General features: G+C 41.1%; 2 protein-coding genes across 3 annotated transcripts in view; both read right to left on the bottom strand.

Annotated features, from left to right (window-relative positions):
* Positions 1-5,040, bottom strand: part of cfap206 (cilia and flagella associated protein 206) — a gene marked incomplete at both ends in the record, with an annotated part of 33,442 nt that extends 28,402 nt beyond the window's left edge. The window contains one exon of the mRNA XM_080048416.1: positions 4,933-5,040. Coding sequence (XP_079904542.1) covers positions 4,933-5,040 — 108 coding nt within the window. The remainder of the gene's footprint in view (positions 1-4,932) is intronic.
* A 2,092-nt stretch (positions 5,041-7,132) lies between these two features.
* The window catches only part of LOC307265827 (uncharacterized protein), a 44,779-nt gene continuing 26,394 nt past the window's right edge, over positions 7,133-25,517 (bottom strand). For both annotated transcript variants that reach the window (XM_080047639.1, XM_080047640.1), the window contains 11 exons: positions 25,239-25,484; positions 25,013-25,109; positions 23,515-23,622; positions 18,649-20,121; positions 16,223-16,345; positions 15,982-16,110; positions 11,329-11,521; positions 11,116-11,240; positions 10,096-10,286; positions 9,236-9,369; positions 7,133-9,095 (listed from right to left, as the gene is read on the bottom strand). In XM_080047639.1, the coding sequence (XP_079903765.1) occupies positions 8,866-9,095; positions 9,236-9,369; positions 10,096-10,286; positions 11,116-11,240; positions 11,329-11,521; positions 15,982-16,110; positions 16,223-16,345; positions 18,649-20,121; positions 23,515-23,622; positions 25,013-25,109; positions 25,239-25,484 (3,049 nt within the window). In that variant the 3' untranslated portion in view covers positions 7,133-8,865. The remainder of the gene's footprint in view (positions 9,096-9,235; positions 9,370-10,095; positions 10,287-11,115; positions 11,241-11,328; positions 11,522-15,981; positions 16,111-16,222; positions 16,346-18,648; positions 20,122-23,514; positions 23,623-25,012; positions 25,110-25,238; positions 25,485-25,517) is intronic.

Genomic DNA, 25,517 nt, shown 5'->3' with positions numbered 1-25,517 from the left:
AGGGGTTTTAGACAGTAATATTTGAATAAATGAGGTTCTAGTGTTATGAACGTGACAATCGCATAAACAACCAACGTGGTAATGTTAAGTCTAGCAGTAATCATACATGCTCATGGTTTAAAAAAGCACAGCATAACATTTTGAATTGCACTACTCGTAGACTGTAGAAGAGGTGGGAAAAGCTGCTAACTGCTAATAGTGATGCTAACGGAACACGAGCGGAGAGGTGTATCTCCTGCTCTGACCGGGCCGTCTGTCAGTGCTCTGTTACGGGGGACGGGCCGGGAGGCTCCCGCTGCTTGTTGAGAAGCGTTAAAAGTGATACTTGCTTCGGCGAAAAAGTCACCAATTACACCAGAAAAAAAGCTAGATTTGTCGCTTGTCGCTGTTTTGAAAAAAAAAGTCGCCAGGGGGGCTGAAAAGTCGCTAAATATAGCGACAAAATCGTTAAGTTGGCAACACTGCTCGGAGCCCAGCTCACCAACCCCCCTCCCTGTGAATCCAGGGGGCGGGCTCTAAAAGCACGTGCGAACCAAAACAAACCGTCTGTCCATGCCCATGGTCCGTGCCAGTTTACTTGTATCATTTCCTGCATTGAAAATTGCATCTTTTCACACGAGCACAGACGAGATCATGGATGAGGATACTTTAAAAAGTGTGCTGGCTGACTGGAATGAACCAGCAGGGTATTTAGTTGGGCCAGAGAAGCCTACACTGCTGAAGAAATTCAGCGAGGAAATACAGTAGCCTATGCAGAGGCCGAGACGACAGGCTGAAGAAGACGCTACGTAGAAGCTACGGATGAGCTATGATCAAATATTTTGACCTGTAAATACTGCTGCTAACTATGGACACTGATTGAGATTTAATCATGTGAAAATGTGTCAATTCTCCTTGACTGTATTTACAAATAAAAATAATTTTGTATAAACATGATTGTTTTTTGTCATTGCATAGGTAACCATTTTAATAAATAGGTTTGACTTATCAACTAAAAGTGAAATAGTTTCAGAGAATCAAACACTTTATAAGGCATAGATAGAGTTTAATATAACAAGCAAGTAAAACAGTGTGCATTATTCTACACACAACTGTAAAGTATGTACATATACAAATGTAAAAAAGAAAAATAACATTTTCAAAAGCTTTCAGTTTCCAGTGTGTTGGGAAAAACAATTGTAGCATAATGCTTCCTTCGTCAAGTTACTGTTGAAATATTGAGTGATATTTAGCAGCAGCTTCTTCTGTAGTTGGTTTTGGACATGTTGTGAGGAGGGCAGGCTGAGGGAGCTGTAGTGATGATATCAGCACTTTGCAGGCAGCAGTCTCTTCTTTATGTGATGACGAGTTCTACGAGGGATGCTCTGAAGTGGTGCGTGTGGGATGTAAACAGTCTTCACAACCGATTGCGTGGTCCTCGGACAATACACCATCTTCCTTTGGACCTCACCTGAAATGACAAATTATGATTGTATCACAAGGCCAGCACTGAAGAGATGACAAAAGCAAAATCAATGTGTTTTACTGTAAGATAATGTTGCTGTTGCAATAAATATATAAAACAGACATACCACTATGTAACCACAGATAGGCCAGTCAGTTAGTGCACTAACACAACAGTAGTCTTTTGTCTAAGAAGACATCATGTTTATATTAGCAGCCAAGCATATGCCAGGGTGTGGCTATGCATTTGTATAGGAAGAGCCAAGACGACACAAGGACATCAGTGCTAATCACCCAGTTATCTCCATCAGCATAGCAATTGTTTATGGTTTTGGAAAGCTGATAATTTTAACAACATCGCTAATAACCATGCACATGGAAAACAAACACACAGTCACACACAAACAGTCTTGCAAATGCAACTAAATCTTCCTCAAGGTTACACAGAGGGGCCTACTGTTCCCCTCAGGAGTTCACTTCTAACTGTAGCTTAGCGGCTAAGGTAACTTGGCTACAGCTACAACCGGTAGCTCGACTCGACTCAACTCGACTCGACTCAACTTGGTTTGGTAGCAGCACGGGTCGTTTTCCACCGCAAATAGTACCTGCTGAACGTGGGCGGGGTCGTCGTAAGGGGCTGAAAGCCTACTCAGGAGCAAAGTAGCAGAACAGAAATTGCGAGCAGTTGTTGCACTATTAACTGAACCAACCGCCAAAATAACGGATGAAAAATGTTTAAGAAATACCCCCCTTGTATCTGTTTGCTAAAAGAAGTAGAAGAATATTGCTACGGGCCATTAAAAGGGATGGTTGTTGTCCCGATGTGTGACTCTGCCACACAGTCAGCTGTAGGGATGCGTCACGTACATCCCTATGCACGTAAACACGGGCATGATAAAGTTGACTGTTTAGTGCTTGTTTCAGGATACGTGTTTTCAAATGCAAGCCGTGTCTCAGCCTGAATATTTTATTGAGGTAATCAGTTCAGTCCGAGGCTTGTAATGTAATCGCTCGCTATCATGTCTGTCCCAGCTGGCTACTATTAGCCTAGCTGCTAGCTGCCCTACATGTCTCCTCTCGTATGATAAGTAACTTCCCCAACAACCAACACTGGGTGAGCTTAGCGAATATATGGAAAATAAATTCAGATCTGTGATGCAAATCAAATGAAAGAGAGCCAGAGAAGGCTGCACGCGGCGTAAATACACTCAAAAGTCCCGGAGAGTTGGGGAGAATAAACAACAGAATGAAGCCGGTAGTCTCTGGCCACTGATTGGCCAGACAATAGTCTCTGGCCAATCAGTGGCCGGCCGTCTGCCGACGTCACCTTTTAGCATCGGCTCAGCTCGCTTGGAATCTAGAGCGAGGCGATACCAAAAAAGCAGCCGCTACGTGGTACCAGGTACCATGAAATTGCGGTGGAAAAGCCAAAAATGCGAGTTGAGTCGAGTCGAGCTGATACCATGCGGTGGAAAAGCGCCATAATTCCTCCTTGCCCCATCAATCAGCCTTACACCGGGACACAATATTCAACAGCGGTGTGGGCAGCACAATATTAATGTAGGGGAAACACTGATACTAACTACAGTAGGCTACTATGCAATTTAGCTCACGTTAGCTTACCTTTATTCGGATTCTTTTTCCCGGGGCTGGTGCTATGCATCACGCCGGTGAATAGGCAACAAGTAGTATCTTCAGCTTACGCTTACTCCTGCTTCTTTTCTGTTTCCTAAAGTTGGCGCATCTAGGCACATTACAGGACAGCATGTTTTTCTTTGTGGTAGTAGTCCAACAGTGAAATAATACGAAGCGCGCTATTACTGTACAGCTTACACGGGTCCATGGACCTATAAAGAAACGGGTCGGGTGCGTGCTGTGTCTGTGTGTATGTCACCATGGTAACGCGAGCAGCTCTGAGCGGGCTGCAGAGCGTAGGCCCCGCGCAATGCATCCTGAGGCCTGTAGGAACTGTAAAAACGGCTACGTCAGCCCCGCGTCATCAGTTTAAATCCGAAATCATTGTGCTCCCTGCCAATTCGGATCAATTTTTTGGGGGCTTTTTTCATTAGACTACTAATATACTCGGCCCTGATATACCATTCACATGAAAAGGTAAAAGGTTTCCCTTTAAGAGTGACTGAACATCTGCCTAGAAGTGGACTTCCTTCAAAAATATCCACAAGAAAAGTGATTTGTCAGTTAAAAGCCAACCCAAATATTACATCTAGTGATTTTGAAGACCTCCATTGCAACATCTGGGACAGATGTGCACGGTTCCACAATAAGAAGAAAACTCAGTCAACATGGCTTTCAAGGGAGGGTTGCTGAAGAAGCCTCTGCTCTCAAAAAAGAACAAAACTGCTTGTCACAACTTCTCCGGAGAGCACCTGGAGATACCTGAAGTCTTCTGGAGGTCTATTTTGTGGACAGATTAGTCCAAAATTGAACTGTTTGGTCATAACCAAAACCGCCATGTTTGGGCAAAAACGCAACTCTGCCTACCACCAAAAGAACCTTCTCCCAAGTGAAGAACGGTGGTTGCAAATGGTCTGCAAATCTCTAGATGTAATGTTTGGGTGGCCTTTACCTTAAAAATCACTTTTCTTGTGGCGCCTGTGGATATTTTTGAAGGAAGTCCACTTCTAGGCAGATGTTCAGTCACTATTAAAGCTCTCCATTTGTAGATGATTTGCCTCACGGTGGACCGATGGAGCTCAAACTTTTTTTAAATTATTGATAGCTGTCCCCAGACAAATGTGCAATATCACAACTCTTCCTGAGATCCTCTGAGATTTTCTTTCCCTTTTGGCATGTCTGACCTGTATGGGTTCACTTTGGTGAGCCTGAACTGACCTGGTTTGATCTCTGTTTTATTTAGTGCCGCCCAATTTCTTACCTAAAGATATCTCATAACATTGGTCCATTTCATCACTCAATTTGGCCAACCTGATTGTGTTTACCTGCTCGATTTAACCAATGCAGCTCAGGGTTCACACACTTTTGCACATACAAAAGTTGTCAAATAATTTTTTTAATCTGTTTTAACAATTGATTTCCGGAAAAGAAAAATGTTGAATTGATAAACAAACATCTATTATTTCATATAAAAAAATTACTGGTATTGATAAAAATGAATTTATAATGGTTAAACTGAATACAATTTCAAAATGCTCAAGGGGTTCACATACTTTCAAGCAGCACTGTAGATGAGAATGTACATGTAAACATGCAAGATTAGAGCCAGAAGCTAATTTCCATCTTTATTCCCTTTGGTCCATGTTCAATGTGTCCAGGCTAGGACCGCATGCAGTATATTCTACAATTGTTTTAATCATATAGCATAGCTGTAGCACATGGTCTCAAAGTTAAATGGAGTATAGCACCGTTTATTATGAAACTATAATTAAAACATAACATCCTTACAGCGTGCGTGTGTATGAGGCAATAAGCTAGCTAGCTAGTTTGAAAAAGGTTAACAGGGTTACTGACCATGAAAGCCACCAAAGTGTCCGACACCACATGTCCTCTGACTGCACACTGTAGCACTATTTCACCTATAATGTTTTTAATGACGCTTTCTGCGTGAGCTCGAGACATTTCTACCGACTTAAAGTAACCGTTATCTTAGCTACACGCAATTATTTATCACTGATACAGCTAGCTACTTCCATCCACAGCAGCCTGTTGATAACTAGTCGCCATGGTAACACAACGTGCTAACCGGGGCTGTGGTGTGTGACGTTTCCACTCAGAATGGCATTAAAAATCAACTACTAGTCTACTAGTCTATATTTAAAAATGCCAAAAAGTGTGAGGGCTAAATGTAGGCTATTCAGTGTTCAAAATGTAGGCTAGATATCCGAAAAAGTTGGGACGTTATGTAAAACAGAATGTGATAATTTGTTTATGCTTTTTCACATACAGTTAAAACAATACAAAGGCAATATATTTCATGTTTAACCCTATCTATCTCATTGTTTTTCGTGGGCTAAATATATGATTATTCTGAATTTGATTCCAGCAACACATTTCAAAAAAGTTGGGACTCATGAATTGATAAAGGGGCATCCTGTAAAGGTTCAGTCTTAACAAGCAATAATGGGGCAGAGGCTCACCACTTTGTGAAGAACTGCAGAGAATTGAAGGATTTCACCATCTACAATCCATAATATATATTAAAAATCCGGAGAAATCTCTGCACACAAGTTAATTATTAAAATGTAATGCCCATGACCTCAGGTGGCACTGCATTAAAAAATAACTTGATTTTATTAACGATATCACTACATGGGTCATGGAACACTTCAGAAAACCATTGTCAGTAAACACAGTTCCTCGCTACACCCACAAATGCAAGTTAAGACTCTACCATGCAAAGTGAAAGCCATATATCAACAACATCCACAAATGCAGCAGACTTCTCTGGGCCTGGGCTCATCTGACATGGACTGACTCAAAGTGGAACAGTGTGCTGTGGTCTGAGGAGTCTACATTTTAAATAGTTGTTGTAAATCATGGAAGTTGTGTCCTCCGGGCTCCAGAGGAAAAGGACCATCCAGATTGTTACCAATACAAAGTTGTAAAGCCAGCGTTTGTGATGGTATGGGGGTGGGTTAGTGCCCATAGCATGGGTAACACATCTATGAAGGCACCATTCATGCTGAAAAGTACATTCAAGCTTTGGTGCAACATGCCACCATCCAGACAACGTCTATTTTAGGGACGTCCCTTCTTATTTAAGCAAGATAATACCGAGCCACATTATGCATGTCTTAATACAGCTTGGCTTCATAGGAACAGAGTGCAGGTGCTAGACTGGCTTTTCTGCAGTCCATACCTGTCTCCTATTGAAAAAATGTGGTGCATTATGAAGCACAAAATATCACAATGGAGACCCCGGAATGTTGAGCTTCTGAAGTTGTATTTCAAACAAGAATGGAAATAATTTCCCTTTCAAACTGTCAACAATTAATGTCCTCAGTTCCCAAACACTTCCTCAGTGTTGTTAAAAGAAAGGCTGATGTAACACAGCGGTAAAAATGCCACTGTCCCAACTTTTTTGAAACATGTTGCAATTTAAAAATGTGCGTATATTTACAAAAAACAATAAAGTTTATCAGTTTAGTATTTGTACTATTATTTATTGAATACATGTCAAAGAGGATTAGCAAATTATCACAGTTTTATTCACATTTAATATAGTGCAACGTCTCAACTTTTTCATATTTTGGGGTTGTACTCCTTTGCTGTTTTACAGAGAGGGTAAATGGAATATTTTGCATACACTACTGTTTTTATGGAGTTTGAACCATGTTTGGATTTGTTTGAAAAAGGCTTTCCAATTTACCTATAACTTTTCTTTACATCAGAGTCAACAGTGACATAAGGCCAGCCCATTACCATGGTGAGGTAGGTGAGACTTTATTTTTTATATAAATTGGAAATGGAAAAATTTAAGCCCAACAGATTTTTTTAAGCCAAATGTTGAGGCAATTGAATTGAAGCGCCTCGACTTAATACACTGTAGCCCTATGACATTAAAAACGGAAAACAGCAACCGCTGACACTAGGTTCTGTTCTAACTGAAGTATTATCCATGTATTTCCTGAGAAGGCAGACAATATGTGTGCTTACCCGATTAACTTCAATCAGACCTGTGACTGATAAAAGTGACAACACAAAATAATGATAAAAATATTTATTATAAAATACAGACGTGACAAATAGAATGGTTCGAGTGAAAAATTGCCCAGTCCAGAATGATACAGTACACTTGGAGGAGGAGACCCAGACAAAAGGGGCTTCTTCAGCCAGTGCACAAGGCAGGCTGAGCCGTTCCTTTCTGCCCTTACACCATAGATAACGGAGCTCCCACAGTCACATTTAATGGTTATTTCCACTGAAGAGCTGAACTTGATGACAACCGCATGCCTTTAGAGAGGCAATTCACAGAAATACAACAAAAAAAAAAACACACACACAGAAGTACATGCAAAAATGTGAAACAAATGACATGCATCAATATAGAACTCTCCTAAAGGTAAACGCAGTATAAATATACAGGGCTGCAAAAGGCTTTATCAGAATCCATGGTAATTACATTAAAGCAACAGTTTTGGCAGTTGAAACCGATTTCACAAAAATGAACACTACTGCGCAAGTGGTGAAAAAATTCCACACTACTACTGGTCTCAGATCAGAGGGTATTCCAGAAATACACAGACAATAATTGGCAAAACACTGCACACACAACACTATAATAAATTAGAGAACTTCAATAGACATACACTGTAGCTGCAGCAGTAGCATTTCACATCATCTGATTTATTCATCAGACTATAATAAACAGATAGGTATGACCAGACCAATACTATGCTTCAAATCTTTACCACAGATTCACACTTCTTTGTTACCAACCCCATACTTAACCCTCGTTGACCAGCAGTCCACTCAACATGTGAGAAAATGACCATTAGATAGCCGTGACTCCACTACATTTTCAAGAACTCCATATCCCACAAATCTGCACTTTTCTCCTTTCAAATTCACACAATGTGCAGCAGCAGCAAACATTCAATATCACGGAACCATATATGATGAGTATTGGGGCAACTGCTGGGAGAAAAAAACATTACAATTCAAAATATTTTTCAGAAGAAATAGCTTATGACAAAGAAAGGAAGAATTGTGAGTCAAGTAAGCCATAGCATCACAAAAGTCAAGAATATTTTGATGTAAAAAAGTTTGTATCTCTCCAGAACAGTGGCCCTATGCATCATAAAGAGCAAACTGCTGCTATTATGAAGACATTCCAGTTGTGAACACTGTACAGTGAGCCTGGTCCTACCAGACCATCGTACTGGCACTGATCCAAATTTCTAAATAAAAGCAACTTTCACCATGTTTATCACAACATTAATAATCTGTTATACCAAATTCACTTTAAAATTGTTGTATAAATACGCAGCGTTATTTGATATTTGATACATTTATATACATATAATCAACACATTTCATTATTTAGGACCCTGAATTGCTTATTCAGACATCAATTTAGGGCCAGCTTCGATGTCTGTCCCTTCACCACAAATATTAAAATACTTAAGCTTAAATTCTCAGGACATAGATACACATTCCCAAAAAGGAAAGACTTAAGACAAAGTTAAAAGGGCTTTTGAGGGACAATAACGTCAACTGAGGAATTTCACACACCAAAACACCAATTTCATCCTTGCTATGTTGGTGCATAGAGAGCATTACAGATCAGGATCCACACTGATGACAAGGGTCAAACTTGGCTCCACATACAAACACATACGAGACGGACAAACATTTAAAAAGGGTATCAATGCATGGCACTGGATTAAGAGCTGTACATATATTGCACCTATAGGTTGAAATACACCTTCCTGCAGTCTTGACTCAGAAGCACTTCCTGAAGACGATATCTGGTCCAATCTCGTCGTACTCCTCTTGACTGATCCAAGCAGAGCTGAAGCTGGGCAGGTTAGCCAGCGCTGCCCCTCCCCTCCACACTGAGAAGTCTCTGTGCTGGGGGCTGGAGACACGGACACTCTCCCCCATCTCTCCAGCCAGTCCAACCATCTCATCCTGAAGCCGCTCGGGCAGGCCGGCAAGCTGAGTGTTTCCCCCTTAAACAGGAGATAAGGAGAGAAATAAAAAGGGTAAAAGTGTAATCAGATGAATTGAAACATTAAAAAAAATCAAAGTACAAAGCATGTCAGCTGGAGCTATGAGCCACAAGACTGTTAAAGACAAAGCAAGTTGTTACCTGACAGCACGATGTTTCCCAGCAGGCAGCGCCGCAGGTCAATGTCTGAGCAGAGGATGGACTTGAAGAGGCTCTCGTGCATCCCATAATGGTCCCGTCCAATCAGCTCAGGTTTAAAGAGAATCTCAGGGGCCCTGGAGGGGAAAGTGGTTCACCTATTTGAATAGTCTGCTCCTCGAGATATGCCTCGTTTCCACTGAGCAGTACAGCTTGGTTCAGCAGGGCACAGTAACCCTGGATCTGGCTTGTGTTTCCACTGCAGACAGCACCCTTACTTGGTAGGTGGGTTAAAGCTGGGCGGTGATAGCCGTGGGTCAGGATACGTACGGCATGTTACGCTGATTTTGGTACCCTTTCCAATGTCTGACAGTGTAAACACATGAAGAGCCGCACCAAACTGAAACGCACGGCTCAGTGGAAACAAGGCTATAGTTGCTCAGTTTGAAGAGTGTGCTCTAAAGAGAGGCAGCTGTATCAACAGTCCTCCATGTGTGCTGCACCTGCAGGAAAAGGCTGTCTGGTACACTGGATCGGAAGACAGAAGCCGGACTGACACTGTACTAAAGATTAGGCCCCATTTTAGCCCCAGACTCATCCAGTTAAAAAGGGGGTAAACCAATGAATGATGAATAACCAACATTCGGTTAAATTTTGATGTATTTAAAAAAGAAATCCTTGTACAAGTGGAAATGGCCTAACATTCCTGACATTACCTTGCACTCCATGACCAAGAAGTACAAGGCAGTATGGCTTACTCTCATACTTCCATTCGTCACTTTAACAGCTACACTTATTTTAAAAACATGCCAAAACCAACCATTTCAAGTTCTCTTTCCCTTTAAAGCTGTGCTGACAGTTACCTGAACCTCTCTGTGTGGAGGTTGACGATCTGTCCGTCTGGCATGGTGTAATACATCTCTCTGGTGGCCGCCGCCCCTCCACTCAGCTCTGCCTCATAGTCCAGAGCCACACAGCAGCACTGCTCCTTCATCTCCCTCACTATCTCCAGCTCAGCTGTGGTGCGCATGCTCACACCAGATTCCTGCAGAAGCTTCATACAAAAGGCCCCGCAGCAAAATGCTTCATTTACATCACAAGTATAAAACATTTAATTCAGACCTATGCCACCAGAAGGGAATTTTTTACAGAAACGTAATAGGTCCAAAAGTGTAAAAGTCCAAAAGTGTAAAAGTACATGTAGCCAGCCATGTCTGTTCACATGTAAAAGTGAACAGACATGAACGTTATGGAATGACATGTCAAGGTGCATATCTGAAAGGGGCTTAAAAGTGGAGTTGGCGATTCTGAGAACACTTATTGTCAAAAATCACTTTTTGTGAACATCAGTGAATATGTCCTCACATTTCGCTACCTGTCCGTACTGTGTGTGCTGAAATAAAATCCAGTGTGAATACACAGCCTAGGCTCTGTAAACTGGTAGTTAAAAAAGATACGTAACCAAAAGGGCTGACTAGCAACATGCCTGTTTACACAACCTAGGCTGTGTATTAACACTGGACTATTTTTTAGTGCACACACAGTACGGAGAGGTAGCAAAGCGTGAGGAGATATTTACTGATTTTGAGAAAAAGTGATTTTGTCAACAAGTGTTCTCGAGAATCATTGACTCTCTTACAAGTCAAACAGACTAACCGTTTGTCACTGAAAGAGGTTCACAAAACAAACTGATATCTTTCTCGTACAATCCCAGTGCAACAGCAGATAAGAATGAACATCATAATGAACACACTCTGAGCTCCTTCTGTGCAACAGTAGCTCGATATTCACCTATATGATCTCTGTTTAGATTGTTCTGGATTCCAGATTGAACACTTCAAAGTGTTATCCATGGACGGTTCTAAAAAAAGCAAAGTGAATACCTTTTTAAGATGCATTGTAACATCCACACCAGCCAGAGGGAAGCGTTGCACTGCGTGAGGTAGACTGTATCCCTCAAACACAGGGACACTGTGGCTCACTCCGTCTCCAGAGTCAAACACCACACCTACAGTGGGAGCAAAACATACACATGCGAATATTCAGCACAATGCATAATTAAAATGCACAAATAGACGTAAATTGAGCAAAATTACCAGTGGCTCTCCCTGATGCATAAAGAGCCAGCACTGCCTGCATGGCCACGTAGGTGAAGGGAACATTGAAACACTCAAACATGATCTCCACCGTGCGCCGGCGGTTGTCCAGTGGGTTCATGGCTGCTTCAGTCAGCAGGACAGGGTGATCCTCTGGCTCCACACGCAGCTGCTGGAACGTGTGAGTCCAAATCTGAAACACAACCCCCAGTTGATGATCGTCAAACTGGAGCGGTCACACCACCATTCACTTTGGACCTTTGTGTAGGCTATAGTGTTTGTATACTTACAGTGCTGCTCGAAAGTATGTGAACCCCTTGAGCATTTTGGAATTGTATTTAGTTTAACCATTAATCATTCATTTTTATCAATAACAGTATTTTTATATGACATAACAGATGTTTGTTTATCAGTTCAACATTTTTCTTTTTCCGGAAATCAATTGTTAAAACAGATCAAACAAATGATTTGCCAACTTTTGTATGTGCAACAGTTTGTGAACCCTGAGCTGCATTGCTTAAATGGAGCAGGTAAACACAATCAGGTGGGCCAAATAGAGTGATGAAATGGACCAATGTAATGAGAGATCTTTAGGGAAGAAATTGGGCGGCACTAGATAAAACAGAGATCAAATCAGGTCAGTTTAGGCTCACCAAAGTGAACCCATACAGGTCAGACATGCCAAAAGGGAAAGAAAATCTCAGAGGATCTTAGGAATAGAATTGTGATGTTGCACATTTGTTCGGGGACAGCTATAAATTAATTTAAAAAAAGTTTGAGCTCCATCGGTCCACCTTGAAGCAAATCATCTACAAATGGAGAGCTTAAACAGTGACTGAACATCTGCCTGGAAGTGGACTTCCTTCGAAAATATCCACAAGTGCAACAAGAAAAGTGATTTTTCTCGTAAAGGCCAACCCAAACATTACATCTAGAGATTTGCAGACCATTTGCCACCACCGTTCTTCACTTATGAGATGGTTCTCTTTGTGGCAGGCAGAGTTGCGTTTTAGCCCAAACATGGCGGTTTTGGTTATGACTAAACAGTTAAATTTTGGACTAATCTGTCAACAGAATTAGACTTCAGGTATCTCCAGGTGCTCTCTGGCAAAGTTGTGACAAGCAGTTTTGTTATTTCTGGAGAGCAGAGGCTTCTTCAGCAACACTCCAGGATGTTCAGTCACCCTTAAAGCTCTCCATTTGTAGATGATTTGCCTCGTGTTGGATCGATGGAGCTTTTTTTTTTTTAATTAATTTATAGCTGTCCCCAGACAAATTTGAAACATCACAACTCTATTCCTGAGATCCTTTGAGATTTCCTTTACTCTTGGCTAACTGACCTGTATGGGTTCACTTTGGTGAGCCTAAACTGACCTGGTTTTATATCCGTTTTATCCAATGCCACCCAATTTCGTCCCTAAAGATCTCTCATTACATTGGTCCATTTCATCACTCAATTTGGCCCATCTGATTGTGTTTACCTGCTCGATCAAGAGTTGGCAAATCATTTGTTTTGTCTGTTTTAACCATTTATTTCTGGAAAAGAAAAATGTTGAATTGATAAACAAACATCTGTTATTTCATATAAAACATACTGGTATTGATAAAAATTAATTAACCCATAAGGACCCACGGTGACATTCAGGTCACACACACTTTGAATGTCCCAAAATTTTCCTCATACAGGTTTATACTAGATTTTTACTCATTAAGTCCCTTAGTGACATATACTCAACATCCTGGTGTGGTTGTCATGTGACAGCCATGTGACTGTGTCAGGAAGTGACTTCCCAAAGATTGCAGTGTGACAGCTGCACACAATTGGAGAAATTAGTAAATTTCAAAAGCTTGTTTTTTGTTACTAAAGGTGAGTTAAAAATAGTGCTGTCAGTTTAACGCATTAACACATTCTAATATTAGGGTTAAAAAAAGTTTGGATAATATTTTGGATTTAAAAAAAATTTAAATTTCAAAAAAAAAAAGAAGAAGAAAAAAAAGAAATTGAGAAAACATCAGAAATGTGTTCTATGTGGTCTACTTAGTCTGTGTTCCATCCCTCATATTTTTCCTATGTTCCATCCCTCATATTTATCCTATAAGTAGAACTGGGTCCGGGTTCTTATGGGTAATGGTTAAAATTAAATTCAAATTCCAAAAGGCTCAAGGGGTTCACATTAAGGCTGGCCCGAATTAATCGAATATCCGAGTATTCGTTTGTTAAATTAGTATTGAGAGCTCAATTCAGTAATCGGAATATTTTTTTTCTTTACATTTTTTAACTTTTTTTTGCAAAGGTAACTCAAACTGCAGTATATTTTGTCAGCAAATAATATTTGGATACACAAGTTATAAAACAATTGTAAAATACAAATTAGACATTAATTTAAAATATATTATCGAATTATTTGAACCGCTGCCCTTTCAAAGCGCAACCGGTGATATCAGCTGTAGTAGGCAACGTGATGTTACCAGAGTGAGGCAAACTAAAAGCGACACCAAGCGCAGGAGGGAGAGAGAGATGGAGGAAGAATAGATTGTGTTCCTAATAACTCTATAGGCTACCACAACATTAGCGCGATTCCGGAAGGAAATGTAATGCTTGGCGTAATAGTAACGTTAGCTTAGCTCAGGTGTTTGTTTACATTCAGCGCTGCTATTCAGCCATCATCAACCGGTCCGTGACTTGCTTGCATCATGGGAATAGGCGGTCAGTAATGGATATAATATGGACACAAAAGACTATCAATATTGGATCTTTGTAGGGATTCATAAAATCGCCGAAAAGATGCACGTTCCTGGATGAATTGATAAGCTCCTGTATGGGTTACGATGGCGCAGAGGACAGCTGATTTGGAACGGAAAAACAGCTGTTCGCCTCCAAGGGGAAAAAGTAAGGACTACGACTTTACTACGTTCTAAAGTTATTAAAGCATCAACAAACTACGGAGCTTGCTGTCTCGGCTCACACACTCGGTTTCAGTGAGTACATTGGCATTATTAATGCTAGTTTGATGGTGTGTTTTTCTGGAACGAATATCCGAATATTCGCTCGGAAAAACCAACGAATAGTCGAAGCCTGAAAAATGGCATTCGGGCCAGCCCTAGTTCACATACTTTCAAGCAGCACTGTATATGGGTCATTCTTCCTGTCTGAACACATGACATACTCAAAACCTATGTAGTATACAAAAGTAATTGTTTTTGGTCATAGCTAAAGTTAATACTTTTATGGTCATCTTGTACCTCCATGGGAAACATAGGTACTTTGAACCATTAATGGACTATACCTACATTGACCATAGGGGTGTGCGGAGACGTCATTATCTGTATCTGTATCTGTTGAACCAACAAAATTATCTGTATCTGTTCAACCAACAAAATTATCTGTGTCTGTATCCGGATACACAACAAGAAGTGGGCGTGGCTTATACCGGAAGTTTATTTTACATTAGCCTACATTAAAGGAAGTCACACCTAAATTGATTTTCTAAACTAATATTCATTGTCAATGCAATTGTTGTCCCTTCAAAGCATCACATTGATGTAATGTTGACATATAAGTCAAAAAGTCAGATATATTTCTACCTTTTCATCTCTCTCTCTCTCTTCTTTGTTCTCAGACTACGAAGAAATTCAGGGAACGAAAATATTGATAAATAACAGCCCAAATCTGTGCATAGGCTACTCACTGTTAGTAAATGAGGGCCCGTGTTTTACTTTTAACTTAATTAAGGTATCCCTTTAACTGGGGGAAATACAGCTGTATTTCATGATTATTTTTTATCTCTATCTCTCCCCCTCCCTCTTTTTTTACTTTTGTTTTACTAAACTAAGATTTAGGAACAATATATGTATCAACGTACCAATCTCATAAACCCTAAATAATATGTTAGCCTTTCCACAAAGCCACATGTGATTTTAATGTGTCAAGTTTGCAGTTTCCGATTTTATTGTATAGGTCCTGAAGTAGGCCTAGCCGTATACGCATTGATTGACAGCTGAAAAAGTACAGGTCCTAAGCATCAGTTTGATGGAAACGTTGTGGTGTTAGAAAGAGTTTAAGCAGTAGGCCTAGTGAATGTAAATACATTGGGGAAGGGCTGACGGTGACTCGAGGTGCAGCATATTCCATCGGTTCGTCTCTTCTCCGCCACGGCAGCGGCCGGGTTACGAGGAAACTCACATAAAAACGGCAGCGAATGCGACAGGTAGAACCCTCTATTCAAGGGAAAGGGCGAACGCGCTGCGTTTATCAGTGGATAAAAAGAGAGAGACCGCGGGTCACGGGACGCGCCCGGTCCTCTCATGTCCACCGCAGAACAGCTGTTAGTGTCATTCTACCTGTTGTGTCATTGAGGCGGAACACGCTGCGTCAATTAGGCGCATAATATATAAAAAAAAAATCCCCGAATAATAACGGGACTATTCGGAAATTATCCGTATCCGTATCTAACTCATTATCCGTGCTTATCCGAATACATATTCGGACTCATCCCTAATTGACAAGCATCATTGTCTTATTTAAAGAATTCCCAGATAATCAAAATGTATCAAAATGCTACCCCCCTGCTTTGGTTTATACTGGTATAGTATGAGAGTTTTAGGCACCCAGTGACATCACATCTTAAATTGGCATATGCATTCCTAATTCACCTTTTCCATTTCATCCCAGTTGCGAATGATCCCGTTCTTTATGGGCCGCTTCAGAGCCAAGACGCCTCTCATGTGTTGAGCCTCATGTCCAATGTAGGTCTCCCTCTCAAAGCTCCCGTTCATTACTTCCTGCAGACAACAATACAAAAAGTTTCCAGTCAGAAATAAAGCCAGAGTATTATAAGAGTGTCTTTCCTTCTTGAAAAGAACAACTAGTACTACATTAAGTACACACCCTTACCTCATATTTTGGCATCCCAATAATTGTTGGGTATATAATGTTTGGAAGGTCTTGATCTGCAAATCCTGCTTTCATCAAACCAGATCCTGTATCCAGCACTATTGGGGTCTTAAAATCAGTCACCTGCAATAAAACCAGATTTCGTATAGACTAAGCATTGAAATTAATATAATAGTCATATTACACTTCAAGTTAGTAGTGTATAGTATACTGGACCTACACTGTAGTTATAATCAGAACATTGCAGGACATACTCATAAATGTGTCAGGATGTGGTTAGCCTAGCTTAGCATTAAAAAAAGGTAGCCGGGGATAACAGCTATGACTGGACATGTCCTTCACAAAGACCTGAGATTGATATTCATTTTCACATCTGATTCTCAGAAAAAGTTAAAAAGCGTATTTAAAAAGGGTTTAATTATCTCTCAGAAAAAACTTCAAGTAGGGGAGAACGGGGTTAGTTGTCACACGGGTTGGTTGTCACATTCGTTATATCTCGCCACCAGAAGGCGCTGACTCTGAAATTTTGGAATGGAAATGTCCAGAATTGGGATCAGAGGTCACCTATGCCCCTTTCACAAAGCCGAAAAATCGTTGCTAGTTCCAAGCTAGTTCGGAGCTAGAACCAGTTTTTTGGTTTCACACCGCCAGAGAGCCGGCTCCGGGCTGTAAAAACCGGTTCAATCCAAAACCCAGGATTGAGTTGGGCTAGAGATGAGAACTGCCTGCACCGGCGGCCGGGGGAGGGATTATCCTGACCAACCAGACCAACTCAAACCTCATGCCCGCCATATTTAAAAACACCGCTACTACGAGACGTAAACACAACATAATTACCGAACGTAGCGATCAAATTGACCGGCGAAAATACGCTGTATGGGTCCTGTTTGGTTAACAAAGCAAAGCGAGAGGCAAAACGTGTAAAAATAAGACTTATTATCCACTGATGTGCTTAAAGCTAGCGCTAGCTTTAGCCACGAGAGCAGCGACGTCGGGCAACGTAAACACGTTTACAGTGACATCATGACGTTGCTCTCCTGCCGGCTCCATGGCTGGCTCTGGTCGGTGTGAAACCAACCGGTTCATAACTGGTATAAGGCTGTAACCAGTTTTGAACTGGCCCCAGCACCAGCCCGGAGCTGGCTCTTGGTTCCTTTTGGTGTGAAAGGGGTACTACATAGTCCTCTTTGGAGTAAGACACCTGAATTTGAGGTGAGAGGACTTTGTGTTTTTCATGTCAAATTGTAAATATTTAGCTACTCAAATGTGAAGGGAAAGCTATAGTTTAGATTGTTCTTAGCTAGCTAACTAGCTGTAAGATGGTTGTAAGCCTTAATGCTAGAAATTCCTGTTGGGGTTGGTGGTCACATGTTATCCAAAGGCTGCAGCCAGGAAAGGAACCCAATAATGAAAAAAAAAATTCAAGCTGTATCCTCACTGACACCCCAGAGAAGGAGAGAATTAAGCAGGAAAAGGCAGCTAGCATGAAAAAGAAAAAAAGGGCAACAAAATCAAAACGTCCCAGTGAATCCCGATCTAGCTGCCAAGGCTACGGCACCCCAGTGCACTCCACCCCAGCTGGGGAAAAGGAAACAGAAGAGAAAGAGAGAAGAGGAGGAATCTTCATCAGATGAAGATGATAAGTTTTTGTTTTTATGGAAACGGTCTCCAGCACCCGTTCAGGGGAGGTATGGGAGAAGTGTTTGAGGTGCAACCATTGGGCACACAAGCTCTGCTTAGTTAGAGTGAGCAGCAGACCCAACATTTTCCATCACTGTAACTCAGATAGTGAATGTGTGTAGCCTAGTTGAGTAGGCTATTATAGTTAGACCTATTTGCTTTGTTCTTTATGTTGTTACATAGGCCGGTCTAAATATTGGTTTCCTGTTCGTCTTCCTTGCTAATTTTGTGTTAAGATGCATGAAGTTATGTAGGCCTATTTGTCAGCTTGACAATGCAATTGAACTTCGAAATTTAGTTATGCCTTGTTGCCTTCTTTTTAAGATGTTTCCCATTGAAATAACATTGTGACAACCCCATAGTGTGACAACCATCCCCGTGATGGGGTTAGTTGTCACAATGTGACATTGTTGTCACAATGTGACATTGTTGTCAACCAACCTATCTTTGATGGTTAATTACTTATTTTTTACAAAAAGTTGGAAAAAGAGAGGGATACAGATTTCAAGCCAACACCTTAAGCTTCAATTTAATGTAGGAATGACTATTGAAAGATGTTTTAGTGAGGAGCAATTCACACTAGAGAAAAAAAGTGTGCCTACCAACTCCGTTCTCCCCTACTTTTCCTAAACAGAGCTGAAAAGGTATTGAGCCTTTGAGCCTCATTTTTTGCATGTGCCATACACTGAAAATACCTAAAAATTAAGGCTAAATTCACAGTAACCAGTTTCACAGCCAGTGTGTACCTCTCTTGTGTTGTTATTGAGCTGAGCCTGAGGCCCAGGTGCCCCAGAGCCTGATCTCCTCATGGCCAGAGAGCTGTGAACACCACCATCAGACCAGTCTTCTTCATTCTGCTCATCTCTTCCAAACTCAGGAGGCAATTCGGGTGCTGGCAGGGGATCTTGGCCCTCATTGGCCCTCATATCAGCCTGGATTTCCTCTGGTGGTGGGGAATGGGCCTGTCGCAAAAATGCAGGTGCCACCCATGTATCCTCTTCATCTGTAGAACTGGATTCAGACAATGACAACTCTGAGAGGGCATAGTTATTATTGTTGTTGGTGCTGTGTTCATTTGCATTTGGATTGAGATCCAAGTTAGTGCTGATGGCTGGAGTCAGATTTTCTGGCAGTTCACTAGAAGGTTCATTTTGTAAATCGAATTGCACGAAAGTGGGTAGCGGAGACAGGGCCGGATTCTGCTGTTCCGAATGAGGGGTTTCCTGTTTGCTGACAATTTTATTCACAAGAAATAAGGCCTTTCTTGGCTTAGGCTGAGGAGGAACTTGGAGGGACTCGCCACCTGGGTCAAACGCCCCATCGTCCGGCCTCGTTTCAGGGCTCAAAGAAGCTTCCGGTTTGCAAATAGTAGCATTTTTTTCGCCACCAGAACCGTCCAATTCTCTCCCATAGATATATCCCTGAGGTTCCGTTACCTTCTCCTTAAGAGCCTCCGTAAAATCCGAGGCACTTATTAAGGTAGTTCTATTAAAAACTGTTGGCCTAGCTTCGGAGCAATGATCTTGTAGACATTGGGAATCTGGAAGTTGAATCAAGTCTTGTTGTATTGTAGCCTCTTGGGCAACATTGGGACCCCATACTGCTTGAATGTGTTTAGTTTCACAGATACCTTCAGCATAAGAATTTGTCGTCTGTGATTCGTTACAGCTACCTGATACAATCGCAACACATTGTGCTGAGACCTCCTCATTCTTAGTTGAAGTCTTTTCCATTATAGAACATTTGACAACCTTTCTGGCCCTGTTCTTATGCTTTTTGTCATGCTCTTTGTCCAAACTCTTTTCAAGCTTCTTCACCTCCCTTTTCTCCTTTTCCAGTTGTACCCGAAAAGCCTCCCTCTCTTTGCTCATCTTCAACAGCCCGTTTGGATCCAGAGCTTTCCCCCTGGAGAGATGATCTTCGTTGGGGCCTTCTTCTACACAGCGTCTGAGCTCGTGGATCTTTAGGTTTTCCTCCATGATCAGCTGGTCCAGGACTTGGACTTCTCTCAGCTCCGTCACAAGGCCCGGCCTGCTGGGAAAGGATACTGCATCTTCTGCTTCTGGAGTAGCTTCAGTAGAGGGATTGTGCCATTCCCAAAACTCAGTTTCAATTGGAGATCCAGTCGACCTGGGTTCACTTAGGTCGTCAGATTCTGCGGGGATGAGGTTATCGTCCAGGCCAAGGACACCAGCTTCGGCCAGCTCACTAGATGACATCTGGAAAATGAACATAAAGCACATAAATCTCAGGTTTAAATACAGGCACAAGGATATTTTACAAATTGCATTTTTCTCCCTCCGTTAGCAGAACATAGCCCATACACACACGACAGTGATTTAGTCTGTACACATGACAACGCAAAAAAAACGATTGAAAATGCTGATGCAACTCATGCCAAGCCAATGTGTGTCAAGTCAAACACCATAAATGAATAAAGTGAGCATGCACATTGAGCATGTTCAAAATAAAAACCAAATTGAAAATAGCAAAATCCAAAACCAAAAACTAGGTGCAATCAAGCCTAATGGAGGAAAACAAACCGATAACCTCAGCTTGGAGCATGCTCAGTAGATGGAAACAACAATTGCCATGCATGAATTGAAGTCATGAAGCTAGCGTTTCCCAAACCTCAAGTTTCCCTGTCCCTACGAATACGGGCAAAACAGGCAGTGTTTCCCCCACGTTCACACAGCAGCGGCGCGCCACCGCTGCTATATTTTCTCCGCCGCTGCTATTAAAGTCCTCCTCCTCCTCATTATTCTACTTTTTTTATTTTTTTTTTTTTTGGTACGTAGCTCATTTTAGAAACGGGGCAATGCCTAACATAAACGCTGTCCATGCGTCGGAGGTGAATGTAACTTACTCGGCGGAAAACAGAAACTAACGGAGGGGAGCGGCTCACTGTAGAGTCGCGCTGTCAGTTTTCCGTTAGGGCTCTGTGTATCCGGGCTCGAGACATACAAACAGATCGCGGAACATTCACTAACGAAACAGTTAGTGGCTGAACGAATAATGTGGTCTACTGTAGGCTACTGGTGCAAATTCCACAACTCATTACCTGTGTTACAGTTTAGTACAATATGTATTAATTTATATTTGGCTGCTCCACCAGTCCAGGCAGGACAGGATAGTTAAGTTTCAGTTTAGTTTTTCATCTCGTGTCGGACAGCTGTTGGCTCAGCTGATGGGCTCGAGCCTCACGGAGCAGACAGCCCGACTCAGTCTAAAGTCAGCGATGATCACTCTCACAAATCAAAAAGCTAAATTATAAAATAAAGCTATCTCTTCCTCCCTCTATCTGTCTGTATAGGGCCTATATTTCTCTCTCCACCGCACACTTAGTCACTACCACTAGTTTTAAGGAAGCAGAAGGAGGATTATATATCTCATTTTGCACTTTATTATTTTTAAATATTAGAAGATTGCATGCAAGTAAAATGCCACCAGCCACTACATTCTCAATGAATAATTACCTTTTTTTTTTTTTTTTACAGTTTAAATCTATTTTTGTCACCAGGAACCTAAATGTTGTCAATTAGCCTACTTTACATACATTTGGTGCATAGAAATTCACCAGAATGCAGGAAATGAAGTGTTGAATGCTCAAATTTATGGGGGGACACCCCCAGACCCCCACATTAAAATGTGTCCCAAACCAAGGTTTAATCACAATCTACACCCTTGAAATTCATGAATTGTTTTGTTTTATTTGTATCTATAGGCCTTTGTATAAGGATACTTTGTAATTTTTATCACATTATTTTAAATTAAAGTCTTAGGTCCTGCTTATCAATTGCTCATAATAACCAGTAGGCCTACTACTGTGTTGGACATTACTGAACCTCTTCCCATTTACAGCACCCAATGTCCCTGTCTAGTTCCATGTCCCCAAAAAATCAAATAAAGGAAACCCCTCCCCGCCCCCAATTTACCGTGTCGTCTAGAGGGGTCGGGTTTTTGTCACCTTTTTCACCTCTTATGAGTTTGCAGGTTTGGTTTAAGCATTAAGCAAGAACTTTAAATAAATTGTGCAATTCTGCGTTGTGGCATTTTGTGTTTAAATATTCATTTCTATACAAAAATGTCAAAATCTGTAAATAAAGACACAACAGGCAAAGTTGCAACACCAATAATCCTATCTATCTGAATAGTAATTAGTGCATATTCTCCTCTCAAAGTGCACTAGATCAATGCATTCAAATGTAAAGGGTACAAAAGAAATTGGCCGGGGGGGCATGCCCCCGGACCCCCCTACGAGGTTCGGGGACCACGCCACCGCTGCTGAAAAAAATCCTGCGGGAAACACTGACAGGAGTTTTCCAAAATCTTCACTTTCGGGGGACGTTTCCAAAAAGCTCCTGTTTTAGTGTCTGGTTGAAATGTTTGCATATGGACAAGAGACCAAATCGCAAAGAAAAAGCTACAGTTATCAAAATACCTGTGTACCTGTGGACATGGCCTCAGTGCATGAACTGCAGTTCAATTAAGGTAACCATTTGTTTCCTACTCACAGCAGCTGACAAAACAAGTTGCACAGGTTCTCAAATGAAATACATTTTTCCATGGAGAGTCATGTTGGTTTCTATAAACGCTGGCTGAGCAGACTACCCAACCCTCAACTTAGTCAACAGCAAAGTCATTTGAAAAGTCTTAAATGTCCTTATTGGAAAATCATTTCCCTGTTTGACTGGTTCAACCAGTAATGTTAGCTAACATTTCCAGTCCTTAGAAGGAATAAGGAACACATTCATGAACTAAATGTTTTTACAATCTCTGTGAAAATGTAACAAGTGGCAGCAAAACATTAACATTATTCAGTCTTTTGTATTACAGCCATTGCAACTGTACACATTAAAGACTCAGAATGCTTACACATTATGGAAGACTTGCAACAAAAGTCAGAAAACTAGACAAAAAACAAGAAAATTTAATAAAATATGCAAATTAGACAATATCTCATTAAATATGTGTACATATAAACCCTTGAAGTTACAGATTTACTGAGGGGATCACAATGTTCACAATGACAATGATTATAAGGTCATAGAAGAGTGTAAATATTCTGATTTGATCTATAATGAAAATGGCTAAAAAACAGTCAACTTATTACGTACTGTATGTACGCATATTGAATGAGATATTGCCTAATTTGCATATTTTATTAAATGTTTTAGACTAAGTGTAATACAAAAAGTATTTCTCATAATATGAAGATTAATCTGGTAAAAAAGTATGAGGATATCTATAAAGGAAAAAAAAAGTCCCATTCACCACGTATAGTGATACTAGTGTAACCTGTTGTGGTCATTTTCAGGACTTTCGTCCCGGATAGAGATTTTGTCACACATCCCACGTTGTTCACTGGGGTCATATTAGTCTATAACAGTTGAGACATTCGCTGCTAAATGAAGCGCATACAAAACTTTCCCAGGACCTCCAATACCTTGAGAAATGCGAAATTCAAGAGAAAAAACCCCTTCACTAAGCAATGTTTGACTTTATAAAAAGGAGTGCAAACATCCTGGAGAATGCAAATTGATTTTATTAATTTGGTTCAGCTTTTTCCTCTTCCCAATCTGTAACATAAGATGAGTGATGAGTTAACATACCCCAGTATGCTGCTGCTCGCTGTCCCACTGTGGCCACTGATGCAGCCTGTCCTCAGAGCAAAGCAGGGCCTCCAGCACTGCCTCCTGGGCCACTACATCTTCTTCTTTCTGGAGAGGAGGAAGTTACAAACAAAGCTACAGCATTGGGCTCCTTAAACTCGTAACATTTTCTTTATTTAAGATTATCTTTTTCGCGTTTTTTTGCTTTATCAAGACAGATTTGGAGAGATATGGAATGGGGCAAAGAGGGGAGGACATGAAGAGCACTGACCACAGGTCAGATTCGAACCGTGTCTGCTGCAATGAGGACTGAGCCTGTAGGGCAGGGCTGTACGCTTATTTTTTTAGGTGGTAGCACTGGTGCTAGCAAGCAAAAAAATTCAGTAGCACAAATTAATTTGGTAGCACACAAAGTATGATCGAAATTTGCATTAACCCTTGCATTTCACTGTAATTACCTTTGAGCCTGTCATCTTGGTCTCCTTTGAGATTCTCAATTAATATTATATCCTAGTGTGTGCAGTAATAATTGTAGAAGAATGAATAGGGGTGCACTGATTGCAATTTAGACAAAATAATCTAACCTGCCAATTGCAATTTTTTGCTGAGTCAGAATAATTTTTCCCCATAAAAATAATATCTATATCTATATATGTTTTGTATATACATATAATTATTGTATTAATAATAATAAACATTTTTAGAAAATGTCCTTCTGTTAATTAAAACCAAACTTTAAAACATTAAACATAGCCTATTAAATAACTAAGTATACATATTGGTACAATTTAGGATCAATTAAATAGGTTGTTGTGAATGTGTTGGAAGTTGTTCTTCAGTGGCTTATTTCAAACTTTGTTTTTAGACTACTGTTAACTTTTCTCTGCAGCTGAATGAGTTGCCTTTCTAGCTAGAGCACTGCAGGGTTGTGAAGCGCTAACTTCCTGTTCTTACCGGCTTCAAAATAAAATTCAACTCACGTTTGGCTAGTAACAGGCTTTTAACGTGAAGGCGCACAGGAAATGTTCTGTTTGCACACGCGCTAACTTAACTGCGGTAATCTCCTTCCGGTTATTACCGTTGGTGAAGTTTTTATACGGTAGAATCGCTGCACGAGCACAGATCCCGAGGACACGTATCTTTCACCAGCCAAAGTGAAGGGTGGACTCAATAACTTACTTGCCTAAGACTACATTTACCCCCATTTGGAGTGTTAATGTAGAGCCCTCTAAGCAGTGTTGTGCATCTCTCCTCTGTGTTTCAAAGACAGCCTCTCCTCATTATCAACTAGCACTAGTGCGAATGGACTTGTATTCATCATTGCACGGGATCAATTTCAGTAGCAAATACGATCAAAACTGTCGCACTGTACAGCCCTGCCTGTAGGGGGACGCTCTAACCACTACACCATGAGCGCACCCGTAAAATTGTATTTGACAATAAAAATTATCAGCAGTTGAAGCCCTACATGACTTTACTCAAATGGTGCCTTTCTTACCTCCAGTATTTCATCAGCCCTTTCCAGGACCTTCTCCACCTCCCTCAACCCCTCCTGCTCCTTCAAATCCCAGTCCTCCATTGAGATATCAATCAGGCTGAAATTAAGAGTATTAAGAGTGCAATTTGTTCATTTCTTTCAGCAAAACCATCCTACTTGTGAATTCTGGAATTCTAAATGTGTGTTTGGAGGCTACAAACTGAAGTTATATTCTGAAAGATATTACCTATGGACAGGATCCTGATTGTGGTCTCGGAGGTCATAAGAATCCCAGAGCAGAGTGGGGTCGTCCTCTGTGGCGCAGACAGACTTGTCTCTTCCATCTGTCAATGTGCTGGACAGCATGTTGTCAGTGGGACTCAGTTCAGAATCCTCCAGAGTGCAGTGTGAATGTAGGAGCCAGTCCCTGGTCTGCAGCTCTCTGGCCTGTGGACTGCTCAACACCGACGTCTGCCTGGGCTCATCTCCACACCTGGGGGACCACAGAGATAAGGCTTGAGATATC

Source organism: Ammodytes marinus (assembly GCF_949987685.1).
Source record: "Ammodytes marinus genome assembly, chromosome: 19".
Taxonomy (NCBI): domain Eukaryota; kingdom Metazoa; phylum Chordata; class Actinopteri; order Uranoscopiformes; family Ammodytidae; genus Ammodytes; species Ammodytes marinus.
This window is presented reverse-complemented; position numbering and strand designations above follow the sequence as displayed.